We start from the raw sequence: 13,754 nt of genomic DNA on the forward strand, positions 1-13,754 counted from the left end.
TCGTATTACCTATACGTTTTATTTGACTTGACGGCCTTCATCCCGTCAAGCTAATCAATCACGTGCGACATGAATCAGCAAAGAGCAGGTCTTGTAACGGAGTATGTAATAGCTAGCTTTTCGATCCATATCTGAGTATTCATATATTTCTGAAACTTATACACGGACGATAACTATATACGGAGCTAACGTACATTTATCGCAACATTTAATTTTTTTTCTTTTGCTCAACGTCTTTTTTCCGCGGTATCGATGGATTGAGACGGATCGAGAGCCTCGTTCTCGGCAATGGAAACAGCGCGCGGACCCGCTGTCAGATTATGATGGGCCAACTGTTCGATAAGTTTGACCGCCTGAGCGCCCCTGTACACCTTCGCCTGGCTCGTATCGATGCCAACGCCGACGCGATCGCCGGCTTCCTGAAACGCCTTGTCCGACAGATTCGACTGAAGGGACTCGTCCATGTACGGTGCCTGCATCAGCACAACATTCCCGATGGGTATCGAATCCTTGATGATGGAGCCCGGTTTCAGCGTAGTAAATCTCTCCTCCGCGTCGCAGGTGCGCTTACGCTTGTCCTCGTTTGTCATCGCCCAGTCGCGAAGGACCTGCCGGAAGTCTCGGGCGGCGCTCGTCCCTTCGAGCTCGTCGCCGTCGCGCAACTTGTCGCGGGTCCTTTCCAAGTAACGGACCAGACCGAGGTCGACGAATCTGTCGATCATTCTCCGTCGATCGTCTGGCGATAAGTCCGCTCTCTCTCTCACATTCATGCGCTCCTGCTCGTCGGATCGTCGAGTTTTCTTAGGACACATCGTTCTGCAGGGTCTTGTACCTGAAACGAATGCAATATGAGCGTTTTCTCGACAGAATTTATCGCAAATCTTGAATTTTTACTTGAAAAATACTACAAACGCGCGCAAGGCCACGATTGGATTGTACCTATACACTCTTCTTTCTGCCTCGGCACGCGACCTTTACACGCGTCCAGATTTGCCTGCACATCGTCCTCCCCAGGTCTGGCACCTGGCCTCACGCATTGAACCTTGCGGTGTCTCATACCCTTCTTCCCGTCGCAGGCACTGCATTTACTCCACTGACTCACTCTCCATCTACACGCGCGACCGGCGACGGACATGGATTTATTTACTTTACATCAGATTCGTCGAGCGGACGCTAATGTGCGCGCAAAACGCTAGATCGATGTTTATGCGATGCTGAGTTAACATCTTATTTATCGGCGAACGTATGCGGGCATAGGTGCGTAGTACTACGTCATCGTTAAAGAAGGAACTAAGATCGATGGAGCGGAAGCCAATAGCGCTCAGAGATTTTTATCTCAACGTCGTAAGTATTATTTGAACTGTTGTTGTTGGACGGGAACAGTGATAAGTTATATTTTCTTCTACTGGGAAAATTTTTTTGTTACTACGTATTGCTACGCGATCTAGCTGTTGGAAATAAAAAAGCATCGATGCAAAAAAATATCGAATTTTATATTTCGCTATAAGAATTGCGTATTTATATTATTTCTCTATAAAACAGGTTTGACTACTTTATTAAGTTTCTGTTTAAAAATGCTACTTTGCACCGCCCAATGAATTATCTTACCACGTGAAATTACGACGCATTGTCTACATCTACGCGGAACTTACGGACTGTCTGGAGCTACGCGGCTTACTTTGCGGGACAAGGGGCCTGATTGCAAATGCGGCTCTTCGCTTCCGGACGCGGTATACCGTCGCAGAAGTTGGGCGTCACTCGTCCACCCTGTTCCTCGATGCAGGACGGCTCGGATACCTGCGCAAATCGATGACACGTCCTTCGCATAAAAGCGGTCGCATTCGCGGTTGCATTAGGCACCCGCGTGCGCGTGTAACGTTGTCACATAAATTACCATCGTGCCACCGTCGCACTTAGCGTTGCATTCTGACCACTCGACGAAGTCCCACATATACTTGGGCGTGTACGATGCATTCGTCGATCTCACGTAGTATTTATAATCTATTCCAGGGTTGTCTCGGGGATTGAAGAACACGTACTAAAAGGGTATAAACAAAAATCATATAATGAACTTTTAACATTTTCTAGCATTTTATAGATATAATAATGCAGTATACACTAAAAATTACAAAACTTTAATTAAATTATCCAAAAACAGATTAACATTTTTAATCTATAATTTTGAAAATTATATAGACTTATTTTATCGTCAATTCACAGTAATTAAAAGAATAAAATATTCGTAACGATTTTGCGAAAAGATAATTTGCTATAAATAAATTTGTTATCATACAAAAATTTACTGCGAATAAAAGATACATTCGCGATATTAGATTTTTATACGATAGAGTTTATATATATCGCGCAAATAGATAGAGTTTGTATTATCGCACCGATAATTACGTCGTACGATATCATAGAGATAATCATTGGAAAATGAACATAGTTTACTTGTATCTCGATATCTTCGGATATCGGACCTTTCATTTCCACTACTTCCTTGTCCGGCTCCGGATGCGTGTAGATAATCATCGTTCCAGCACACTCGTAATCTCCGCTCTTAAACTCGCGGCTGTGCGAACGACAACGTCATAAAAGTATATACCGTAAAAAAATACATTGCACGCTTTATCATCGTTACGAAAAGCATCTGCGCGTATCAATTTTCTCGGGACGTTTATGTGCGCTATGGGCGTTATAAATTAAAGACAGAAAAGAGAACAGAAAAGAGGAGAGCGAGAGTCGCGCAAGAGTTTGCAGAAGCTCACTTGTCTCCATTGATGCAGTATGTTTTATCTTTTTCGAGTTTCACGGCCAGCATGTTCTCGCTGGGTTTTCTCTCGGAAACCAGCACATTTCGAGCTCCCCTCGGAATTGTCACGATCTTCACATACGCTGCGAAGAGAGAGAGGAACGATGTATCACGGATAAAGGAACTGTGCGATTTCATTTGACAAGTCGTGAGCACAATCTACTGAATTTTTACCGCTTTGCGACACTGTTTCAGTAAACTTGCCCTCCACCGGGCTGCATTTGGTCCCATCGCCCTTACATACGCCGCATTTATCTTCGATTGCGTCCGAGTCTATCACCCAATCGCATCCAACTTTCTACAGTGCGAGAAACATGTGTCACTATATTTAACATGATAAAAATCATAAATGCCACAAAAATAAAAATTTCACACAAAGTAAAATAATTTAAAAGATAGTTTATTTGTAAAAAAAAAGAAAGAGCATTTTTTTGTAATAAAATATGTTAGTGCAACTGTAAATTTTATTGCCATTTGTTGTTTCTTTTATGTCAAGTTTTTGGTAATTTCAGTTATACTACATGTAATTCCAGTAAATTTTCCGTTAATTAACGGTAGATAGTTAAAGCCAGCTACGAACAAAGTAATTACAAACCCGTATATAAGAACTCTGTTACTAAATTTAATTTTGCTATCTCGCTAGAATAACACAAAAAGTGTCACAGACGCGCTGGTATTTAACGCTTTTAATTATTTCGAATGTATTAATTTAATTATGTGCATGCATTTATGCTTTATCACAAACATATAATAAGTGCCTCGAACATATCGGAGCACAATTTCCGTTAGAGAATTTTGAACCTTTGAATCATCTTTAAAAAAAAATCGATAAAATTCGAAGATGTAGAAAATTCAGAAAAACGATCATAAATTTGAGAATTTTTAAAATTTATAACACTTGCAAATTATACATATATCAATATAGATATTTTTTAAAACTTTTATATCTTTTATATGTATGTATATTCAGTTTGTTGTTTTATCTCTCACGTAGATATGAGAAATATTGGGAAGTTCAATGTTTTAACTAATGAATTTCACTGGATCAATATGGCAATCCTAGCGCGGATAGTAGAGATTTCTCGACAAGACGTGATTCTATTCAAAAAAGGTACAATTTCACACCCTGCACGTTCCGGAGATGCACATGTAGTTGGTCCCGGCCTTGCAGGGTGTCGAATCGTTCGCCGTCGGCGAGATCTTCACGTAGGTTTGCTTCTCGTTGATGCAGTAGAGCGCGCAAGGCTCTAATTTCGGGTCCATGTATGGCTTCCATTGATGAAGCCCGTCCGTCAGGATCTCCTCGTTGTCGTGTTCCGAGCACTGTACCGCACGGTACGGCGGTTTCGTCGGGTCGCAGGGCTGTGCAATTTAACGCGGAACGTTACAGCGAATGTGTAACGGAATTCCATGCGGGATGGTATACAGGAGAATTGCGACAGCGTAGAGAATCGTCGTACGACTAAAAAGAATTAAAACGTTTCGCCGAGCTCCGTCACGGCGATGCTCGCGACAATGATAGAGTCTCTCTCTCTCTCTCTCTCTCTCTCTCTCTCTCTCTCTCTCTCTCTCTCTCTCCCCTCTCTAACTGAATTTGTTACAGCGTGTTGTACCGCTCGCGTCGCTATGTAGCAATATGAAATGGTAACGCGCGGTATCTCGCTGTTGAAATACTCGCTGTAAAAATCTCGTAAGCGTGACGAACCAATATTGTTAACTATCTCTTCGCCGTAGTAATGAAAATAAGACAGAGACACGGCCCATCGCCGGTATATACCTTGGATTGTGTAATTTTTGGCTAGCAGTTGGAAAACCGTGAAAATCGTCAGGAGAAATTAACGCGATAGGGTGGTAGAAATTAAGGCCAAAGTCGATTACTGAGACTCGCTGGTACGCGAAAAGCGACGGAAGATGTGCGATTTACCGTAGTGTTGCAAGTGAAGAGCCTTCTTCTCTCGCCAAGGCAGTATCTGCCGCGATTCGCCGGCACCGGCCGGTCGCATTCTCTCTCGGAGTACTTAAGGCCACCGCCGCAGGACCTGCTGCAAGGACCCATGGGACCCCAATCGCCCCATCCGCCGTGCACCGCGGCCGGTCGGGTGCCCATGTCCACGCACTTCTTGTGGATGCACCACTAGAAATTCGCGCGCAACGCTTTTTTTTATAAATATCTTTGTGTGTCCCGCGGGTTAGAAGAATGCAATATGTCTCGCGGGCTACTCCCCGCGCCTCCGTGCTTCACGCGAATACCAATTTCCAGCGCGCGGAGAGTCGCGCGCGAGAAGTTTCCTGACACTTCAATTTATTTCCCCGGCGCGATTAAATCTACGTCCGCCGCTCGCGAGCGCGCCGAAGGCGACGAAATCTACATCCGCGCGAGAAGCCGACGCACGGGGAGAGAAGGCGCGTCGTTTAATAAATCTCTCTCCGCTTCGCGGAGAAAGAGAGAGGAGAGGGAGGGGAACGCCCTTTTATTCCGCTACGTTTCCGGCGGCGTTCCGGGACACGCGGGTCGCGCCTCGTAAATGGCTTTCGATTCGCGTCGAAAGCCATTTGCGCTCGCGTTAGTTTGATAATTGATGTCACCTCGTATTATTTACGTCGCCGGTAATATCTGCGGATGCATAAACAACGACGCTAAGCGGCTGCTAAATAATCCGCGCCGGGAATATATTTTGCCGGTGGAAACAGGTTCTCTACCTAAGCCGCGCGCACCTTATTCTCACCGCACTTGGTACCGTCAGCCTTCGGCGTCCCCAGGGAATAACAGCTCGTGTTGGTCAAGCACCACAGGTTCTCGCAGCCGCTCGCCTGAAATATACACACGGTCGCAAAGAGCCCGGGCTAATCAGATTTGTTTTAAAGGAATAGAAAGAAAGAGAGAGAGAGAGAGAGAGAGAGAGAGAAAGAGAGAGAGAGAGAAAGCACGACTCGAACGCGATCTTGTACGATACCGAATTGTCACCTCGTGAACACTATCTTGAAATCCGATACTGACACAGAAAAAAGCAGACGTTACGCGGCAAATATAACTTCAAATAATTTATTCAGAGAGTGAACATTCCGTCAGCGCGATCGGGATAATCGAATATACCTTGTCCGAGAAAATATAACAAGTGATGAATAAAAGCCATTTTATTTCCGACGAGCAAATGATAGATAAAATGTAAACAAAATGCAGGTAGTTGGTGTATAATAGAAGAATTTATCGACGATTAATGAGAAGAACATTGAATTTCGCTAAGTAGTAATTTGCGATTCGTGATAATTGGACCAAAGACACTAAAATGCAATTAAAATCGCATGCAAAGTCGATCAAAACTTTACTTGAGGTTGCGGGCACACTTTCGAGCCAGGAAACTGCATGTCACATTGGAAGGCAGCGTCATACATCGCACCCGGCAACATGTTAGGATATCTCAGTTTCTCCGGGGGACTTCTTGGATTGTCGTTCAAACAATCGCCCAATCCGCTCCTTATTCACAGATAAGTTATCATATAATTAATTATAATTGAACAATTAAATATTTCAATATATTAAATATTAAAAAATGACCGTTTTTGATAGATGTTTTCAGTAAACAGCGCGACATAGAATTCTCGCTTTAAAAATAAAATATATCATTATAGATTTATCAAACAGATTATAACGTCAATTAATTCTGCTAGAGTTTGATAATAATATTACAAAATAATTAATAGATGAAATTTATGTGACAAATGTATTGTACAAATATCTAGTAAAAGGAACAATATTGATTGATCAGACATAATCCTAAATATCTTTACGATCTGGAATAATATTTTCACAGAACTATGTGTGTTGAGTGTGTTATATATTCGCATAAAGTCGTGCATCATTGCGCAATTAAAAACGGCCATTATTTATGCACCGTCATTACTTATGCAACTCGGTTTTACTCGAGAAACGCTGTTATAAATTTCCTGCTGCAACTCGACCATCGGATGGTATATAAGAAGACGATAGGGGACATAATAAAGTAGCTATCGTCCGTGTCCTTCGATGGACATCCACTGACTTCGGGTTCGTCATGAGAACAACCCATTCTATAAGATAGCATTTTTGTAAGAAAGCAGAATGGCCTTTGTTTAAAAGTTTTTTCTTTCTTGTGTTAAAACACAGCATTGAAAGGAGCATTGAAATTTTGCATCTTTGATTGTATTATTGCAATAATTGCATAAAATGGTTATAAGAAATTGATGATGTAATAAACGTTTTAAAAAATAATTAATTTTACACTAAAAGTTATTTCTGCTTTCTAAGAATTCAAAACTTGTATCGCTTTTTAAAGACAATTTCGAACAAATTTGTTTACGATTGAGATACATGGACAGTACACGTGACCAACTTCGTGAGCAATCACGATGCCGAGCAGAAGTCCGTTGTCTTCATTAATGCATGCAGCCTTCGCCGAGTCGCAGGCCGCAGCGACATGAGCCAGACCCATTAGGTCGCAATTGGTTCCCTCCGAGCAAATGTCATACCTGAGGATACATGCGAATAGCAATGCGATGTACACGACGATTAGGTCTCGGATGCCCAGGAAAATTACCTGGTAACCAATACCGCGATATCATAATGATTTGGATGCATGTCATCCTTCGGATTCATTTTCTCTGCCCACTTCGCGAAACTCTCCAACGTATTCTCGGCAGCCGGACTGATGAGCAAATCTATCTACGAGCACATCAAGATCCAATAAATCGGACATTAATGTCACACGTAAATATTGCTTTTCTAATATAATTAGTAAAAACTATTCTTTTTTCAAAGAATTGGAGGTAATACTACATTTGATATATCTATATATAACATTTATTAATTTAACCAATTTATTTATTTCAGGTAAATAAGGTATCGACAACGTTTATTGCGACCTTTTTCTTTTTCTTGTTGAATGTATCCTATGTTTTTTATATTATGATCGCACGTTACCTCCTCTTTCTCTTTCTCCAAATATATCACGCGCACCAAGACGACGTCTATCTGATTCCCCACGGAATTGTCGTGATAAAAATCGGACACCATGTTCATGACCGTCAAGAGGTACTGCTCGTAATCCGTCTTGTTGTGGAAGTCGAGGAATCTCCGATCGGCGATCAGTCCAATTTCAATGTAACGATGTATACTGTGCGTTCCCGTAGATACCGCGGTATCGCGCCTCGCGCCGGGAGAATTATTTTCCATTAGTTGCATCTGCCTTTTAGTCAGCTGCTCCGCCCACGCCGACTCCCAGTTGTCTGTTAAAGCGGGAATGAGCTTCCACAAACTACGCGCCATTATTTGTCACTTGCTCGTAACTATGCGGAATCCTCTCGCGTTACGGTACATAATAAATGTTCGCGACACGGACCGGGGAACTATATCGTCTCGAGCTAAAGTGAAATGTTAAAGTAATAAATGGTGGAATATGGCCCGACAACGCCCCGTTCAAAATTACTTTTGGGAAGGAGGGAAACAAAAGGATAGGAATACACACAGGCTAAAATATATCTGAGGTGGTAACTAACCGTCGGTCCCGCAGTGTCTTTTCGATACGGTATCGGTTTGCCCTTTCTTCTCGTGCGGCGCATCTCGTTTGTAAGCCACGTGAATGTGTTGCCCGTCGGGCTCGGGTTCCGCCTGATACACTGGCTCGATGAAGTACCGTCCGTGATTAGTTTGCACGTAACCAGCCTGCGCGCGAGAGGTGTGTCACGTTGCCGATAATAATATGAAATAAAATATTGACATTCATATTTACGACGTGGCACATTGGTTAGCTGACGTAAAGTCGCTGTGTTGCAAGATTTTGATCGCGTTAAAGATCAGCGTTACAATTAGGGTGTGAAATTACGTATATTAAATATCGTAAACGCTATTTCTTTCTCGCCGTATAACATATATCAAGATTTATGAACAGTCGAATTCATTCTGCCAGGATTCTATCTGGTTATTAGTTTCGGCATTTCGATATGGATAAGTTATGGCAGACTGCGTCCATGCCTGAGATATCTTTAAAATAAGTGTGATATAAATATATTATTATACGTCGGAAAAGCCGTGTAGAAACTGATAGAGCCGATGATATTCATCGAGTAGACGTCACAGAGTGGAAAAGGCCAAACGCGTCGACCATTCCACGTGACATTTCGGTCGATTCGCGCCGCTCCGTCATTTAGAAACGTTTACAAACCCTGCATTTAACGGGTCACCTGTTACGGACGCGAATGTCGTTCGTTGATTCGTTTCGCCGCAAATTCGCGTGACCGCGGCGGAAAATCGTAGATGGTAATCGCGCTCTCGACATGCGTCGCGACTTTACGTTTAATAGAATCAACTAGGCATTCCACCCGCGTTTCGCGCAGTTTGCAGGTTTATCTGCACGCGTAATCGTTCGCCTTGTACTCTGAAAATAACGAGCCGCGCGGCGGAAAACTACTTTCGAGGCTATTGAGGGTATCACACTGTAATACAACTGTCTCGCTTTGATATATTCGAAACGCAAATATCGAGTTTGTACGCAACGTAATCGAAAAAAACTCAATTTTCTCTAATGTCGCAGTCAAGCTATTGTTGAATAAAAAAAGTATACTTTATAAAAGTATCGACAGCGCGCTCGTATAGGTGTGTTGTGACCCGATTCTTACTATCGTTCGTTCTATTTTTCGGAAAAAGCTGTCGCGTAATCAAACCGACGATATGCAAGTGCAGCGTGCTACAATGAATATTGCGTCGCTATAACGCCGCGATTAAATGCCGCTGCGTGACACACGTGTTTCGCAGCGCGCTCCCAGTTTACCCAGGATCGACGGTTTTATTACGCACTTAGAAACGTGCATGTTAATACGGTGCATTTGCATGTGGATCGATGCGTATTGTCCTGCAATGTCATCGATTGTATTGTACGTGTTTGTCGATCCGTTTCTACTTTCGTGATGATCACAGACGCAAAAATCGCATGACGGAGAAAATGGTGTAAACAGATGAAATTAGCAAGCGATAACAAATCTTATAATGATACAAATCTAGACCAGCCAAAATAGCATCGATGTTTATCTCTGTATAGACGTCTAGAGTCTGTATAGACGCCTGAAAATGTGGTGTGCTACTGAAAATAACTTTTAGCATCGTCTACCGGGGTGCTTTGTTATAAATTCCAATTACATCACAAGCTCTTGAACATCTCGCACTGCGTTCTATCCAATATTATTGCGAGCTCGGTGATAGATAAAATGTAATAAAAATGCAAGAGAATATATCGTATCGCGAAACATGTCATAACATTCGCATCGAATTTCGACGGGATTTAGGGAATGTTCCAGCACAACCTTTCTACAATATCCGTCCGACTGCGCTTGCAATTCTCCTCTTGCTTCGTTAACGTTAATCTCCCGAAGGAATCCGTGGAACGCATTATGTGCACCAACCACGCTCGTAGCCACTTCGAAATTCTGTTCTATCTCTCCAGCTCGCAACTCTCATCAAAATTAATAACAAACCATACGAACCATACGAGCGAAGATTAAAATCCGGCTCGCGAACGCTACCGAGTGTTACATCAATCGATGTTTATCTCAATCTGGCTGAATTAATTAACTTTCCTCACGAAGAAGCAAATAAGATCGCCGAGTCACGCAATCATATTAATTAATTTACCTTTAAATGCATAAACGATCAATTAATATTATCTCTAACGAGATAATTAATATATTATATAAGTAAGTAGGCAAATATCCATGGCGATCAATTAACGATTAATTCCTCTATCAAAGAACATCCGTCTAGGGTGAAAGGCGTACTTTGTCGCGACGAAGTATACACATGCCTGATGAGATTCTTTTTTCGGTTCGTTAACACCGAGATCCTTGGGGTGAGCTATATATAGAATGTGCAACGTGTATTATATTATACTAACCACGCCATCGCACAAAGACAGAGCCGCCCTGGAATTGGCGTGTCCCCGAACGGTGCCGCGATAGTGACACTGTCGATCGGATGCCTTCCTGAAGCTCAGGCCCTCGTTGAGATTAGTGCTGATCCCGGCGCCTCGTGTCTCCACCACCATGTCGGGCGAGATAAATTCATGATACGGGCTGAGCTCCACGTGATGATCGATCCCGTTGAAGGGTAACACCAGGTGCAGTTTATTGACCGACCCGAGGGATCGCTTGCCGCGCTCGCTGATCTCTCGGCGGTTATAGAAATTCGGCAGGGAATACGTGCTGAAGCTACCGTCCGCGAGCACACGCTTCGGTACCAAGAGCTCCGGCTCGTGGATGTCTCGGGTATACCTGGGTCAATTCGTTTGAAAGGGACACAATTACATCACCGATGACGTCGACAACGATGTCGCGAATACAACGGCACTTTATAAATTTTTTAATTCTCTATGACTGCATAAGTATCCCGTCAAATTTAAAAGATTGTTAAACAGCTTTTAAATCGCAACTTGTGTTGCACGCCCTTCGTCATAATTGTCATTTTATGAGATCCGACGAGCATCAGTTACAGATTCCGTCACGGCGAGAAATTAACGGCGATTGCGAAATGCGAATCCACTTACCTACCGTGATATACGTTTCCGAGCGCGTTGGCGTATTTTTCGAGTAGACCGCCATCAACAGTCGCGGCGAAAAGCGTTAGAAGTGCCAGGAATACGATCATTATGACTGGCTCGCGCTAAATCAGCCCGAATACGTGCCTGAAGTTGCCGGATGTCGGTGAACAGCCGAAGGAACGAAGTTGTTTCGCGCGAGCATATCCGGTTATATCGCGTATACAATGACCGGAAATACAAGCGCTTTATTTATGCATCGATCTGACTAATGACGTCGATAATCCAATTAAAATGCAACAACTGTGGATATATATGTATACTGATGTATATCCATAAGCATTTCGTATTTTGACAGAATATTGTCGTGTATATAGCTGTTATTGCAACGAGGCAATCTGCGCGCGCGAGAGAGAGAGAGAAAAAAGAGAAAGAGATACTAAACAAAATATTAATTAAAATAAAGTAGATAGTCATTTGAGAGATATCTATCAAAATGAACCAAAAATATATGTCATATTTTAATTTACATTACAAATTTGTACGAATCAGAAATATAGAATAATAAAAAGTATCGTTAACACTAGAACAACCCCATCAAAATAAAGGATTCAAAATTCTTGTTTTAAATTGCAGAAATTATTAAGATGCTTTTATTGGAATTTATATTGACTTTTGTCAAGATAAAAAATGATTATATGTACATATGCCAATTTATTTTCTATCCATTATAATTTCCAACTATTGTAATTTTCAACCATTGTAATTTCTGTATAAGATATATGTCTATATAAAAATAACGCTGGTTATTACCTGTTGAGAATATCTTCATATAACAATTAACTCATTGTTATCATTATGAGTAACATATTTTATCAAGAGAATCTTCTAATTTACGAATATCACGATCATATTGGTATTTATATTGCCCATTTTGCGCAGACACGGAATTGATAAAGATAGAAAAAGACTAATACAAAAATTAAACTTTTACTAGCGTGCAAATTTCACTCGTTACGAAATTATTTTCCGATCGGGCATCGTGAAAGCGATCCTCAATTTTACGGTATTACGATATTCGATATTGCATGCTCGTTACGTCGCCCATCCAGGGTCTTATTCAGCGAACCTCCCTCGTACATGACCGCGTTATCGGAAAACGGGGAACGACGGAAAGCAACAGACGAATTGAAAACTAAAAATTCGTGCCGTCGTGCGAAAGACTCGGTACGACATTTAGATTTCACAGAAGGATGAACCGCGTTTAAGAGTTATTAGGAACTACGTAGTGCGGCACGTGAATGTTATCATTCGCATTATCGACTACGACGCGATAAAATTTCATCCAATTTTACGCTTAGCTTGCAGTAACGGCATTTTGCATACACTTGTTGCACCTGGTTTAATGCCAATGGTAGAAAGAAAAAAATGCCGGTGTCAAGAGAAATGGCTTTATGGTCCTTTCAAAGGATCATATAAAACAAAAAGTAAAAATAATGATCGAAACTTGCGATCGTTCTTGCTCTACAAAAGTAAAAATAAAAAATATTTACATTAAAAGCCATATTTAATGTAAATACTCGAGAAAAGATGCTCATTACATTTTCTAATATTACATTACATTATTTAATATTATCTTACTTATTGTTAGTATATTAGTTCTAATATTTCCTCCTAGAGTAATTTTAAAATTAAAAAATTGTTATTTCGGTATTAAAATATTATTACAAATAAATATTACAATTTTTCGACAAAAAATGATTTGCGCGGGTTCAATAGCTTAAAAAATACGGACAAGCACACTTATACTATAAAAACTATATATTTTATTTCTCAGCTCGTATAACGGATGCGTGTGTGCAAGTCTGCGTATACACGGCTATGTCCGAATCAGGCCAAATATGGGCCGAATCGGCCTCCGGAACGGGTCTGATAGTTTAATCTTAGTTTATTTTTTAGCCGCGTCAAGCGAGCAAGAACAATCGATGCTTTGTTATCCGTTAAAACCCGAAGCCAGTATAAATCAGAATCGCTTCCACGGACGCTGCTTCTTTACCTGCGCGAGAACGCCGGCAAGAATGGTGCATAGGTAATCGATGACTTTGCATATAAAACATAATAATAACGTTATAAATTTCCAGGCCAAAGAGAGAGAGAAAGAGAGAGAGTTCGATGAATAAATTAAACAACGCCGGCCGGCCAGCACGAATCAACGGCGCCATCGATCAACGATCGCAACGGCTTTCCATTGAGGACAATGAATAAATTACGGGATGATATCCTACAATCGGCAGGATCCATTAACGAGGGCGCTAAAAATTCGTTGGACCAACCGGTCCGTATACAACGGCCGCTTGCAAAATAAACACGTTACTCACGCTAAA

General features: G+C 41.7%; 4 protein-coding genes across 4 annotated transcripts in view; 1 reads left to right on the forward strand and 3 right to left on the reverse strand.

Moving 5' to 3' along the window:
* LOC139814073 (A disintegrin and metalloproteinase with thrombospondin motifs 7) overlaps positions 1-13,754 on the forward strand; it is a 62,097-nt gene that overhangs the window by 1,581 nt on the left and 46,762 nt on the right. The gene's annotated exons all lie outside the window — the stretch shown is intronic.
* On the reverse strand, positions 146-10,754 carry LOC139814074 (A disintegrin and metalloproteinase with thrombospondin motifs 1-like). Its single transcript, XM_071780039.1, has 8 exons — positions 10,732-10,754; positions 6,140-6,287; positions 5,528-5,623; positions 4,737-4,946; positions 1,895-2,038; positions 1,679-1,797; positions 940-1,109; positions 146-832 (listed from the first exon to the last, which is right to left on the reverse strand). Exons 1-8 carry the CDS (start codon positions 10,737-10,739, stop codon positions 228-230), a joined length of 1,500 nt encoding a protein of 499 aa, XP_071636140.1. The 5' UTR covers positions 10,740-10,754; the 3' UTR covers positions 146-227.
* On the reverse strand, positions 2,529-4,716 carry LOC139814079 (A disintegrin and metalloproteinase with thrombospondin motifs 6-like). The gene is made up of 3 exons (XM_071780059.1): positions 3,938-4,716; positions 2,987-3,110; positions 2,529-2,895 (listed from the first exon to the last, which is right to left on the reverse strand). The coding sequence occupies exons 1-3, from the start codon at positions 4,073-4,075 to the stop codon at positions 2,765-2,767; spliced, it is 393 nt and encodes a 130-aa protein (XP_071636160.1). The 5' UTR covers positions 4,076-4,716; the 3' UTR covers positions 2,529-2,764.
* Positions 7,111-8,457, reverse strand: LOC139814078 (A disintegrin and metalloproteinase with thrombospondin motifs 12-like). The gene is made up of 3 exons (XM_071780058.1): positions 7,770-8,457; positions 7,387-7,511; positions 7,111-7,318 (listed from the first exon to the last, which is right to left on the reverse strand). The coding sequence occupies exons 1-3, from the start codon at positions 8,112-8,114 to the stop codon at positions 7,120-7,122; spliced, it is 669 nt and encodes a 222-aa protein (XP_071636159.1). The 5' UTR covers positions 8,115-8,457; the 3' UTR covers positions 7,111-7,119.

This window comes from Temnothorax longispinosus, chromosome 6 (genome assembly GCF_030848805.1).
Source record: "Temnothorax longispinosus isolate EJ_2023e chromosome 6, Tlon_JGU_v1, whole genome shotgun sequence".
Classification (NCBI taxonomy): domain Eukaryota; kingdom Metazoa; phylum Arthropoda; class Insecta; order Hymenoptera; family Formicidae; genus Temnothorax; species Temnothorax longispinosus.

Excerpts from the sequence above, each read along its gene's own strand:
- LOC139814074 (XM_071780039.1), bottom strand. Across the intron at positions 1,798-1,894 it reads AGTGCGACGGTGGCACGATG|GTATCCGAGCCGTCCTGCAT; the intron begins GTAATTTATGTG and ends CGATTTGCGCAG. Across the intron at positions 833-939 it reads GCAGAAAGAAGAGTGTATAG|GTACAAGACCCTGCAGAACG; the intron begins GTACAATCCAAT and ends CATTCGTTTCAG.
- LOC139814078 (XM_071780058.1), bottom strand. The coding sequence starts at position 8,114 with ATGGCGCGTAGTTTGTGGAAGCTCATTCCCGCTTTAACAGACAACTGG. Across the intron at positions 7,512-7,769 it reads TGGAGAAAGAGAAAGAGGAG|ATAGATTTGCTCATCAGTCC; the intron begins GTAACGTGCGAT and ends ATGTGCTCGTAG. Across the intron at positions 7,319-7,386 it reads ATCGCGGTATTGGTTACCAG|GTATGACATTTGCTCGGAGG; the intron begins GTAATTTTCCTG and ends ATGTATCCTCAG.
- LOC139814079 (XM_071780059.1), bottom strand. The coding sequence starts at position 4,075 with ATGGACCCGAAATTAGAGCCTTGCGCGCTCTACTGCATCAACGAGAAG. Across the intron at positions 3,111-3,937 it reads GCATCTCCGGAACGTGCAGG|AAAGTTGGATGCGATTGGGT; the intron begins GTGTGAAATTGT and ends CTCGCACTGTAG. Across the intron at positions 2,896-2,986 it reads TGAAACAGTGTCGCAAAGCG|CGTATGTGAAGATCGTGACA; the intron begins GTAAAAATTCAG and ends CTCTCTTCGCAG.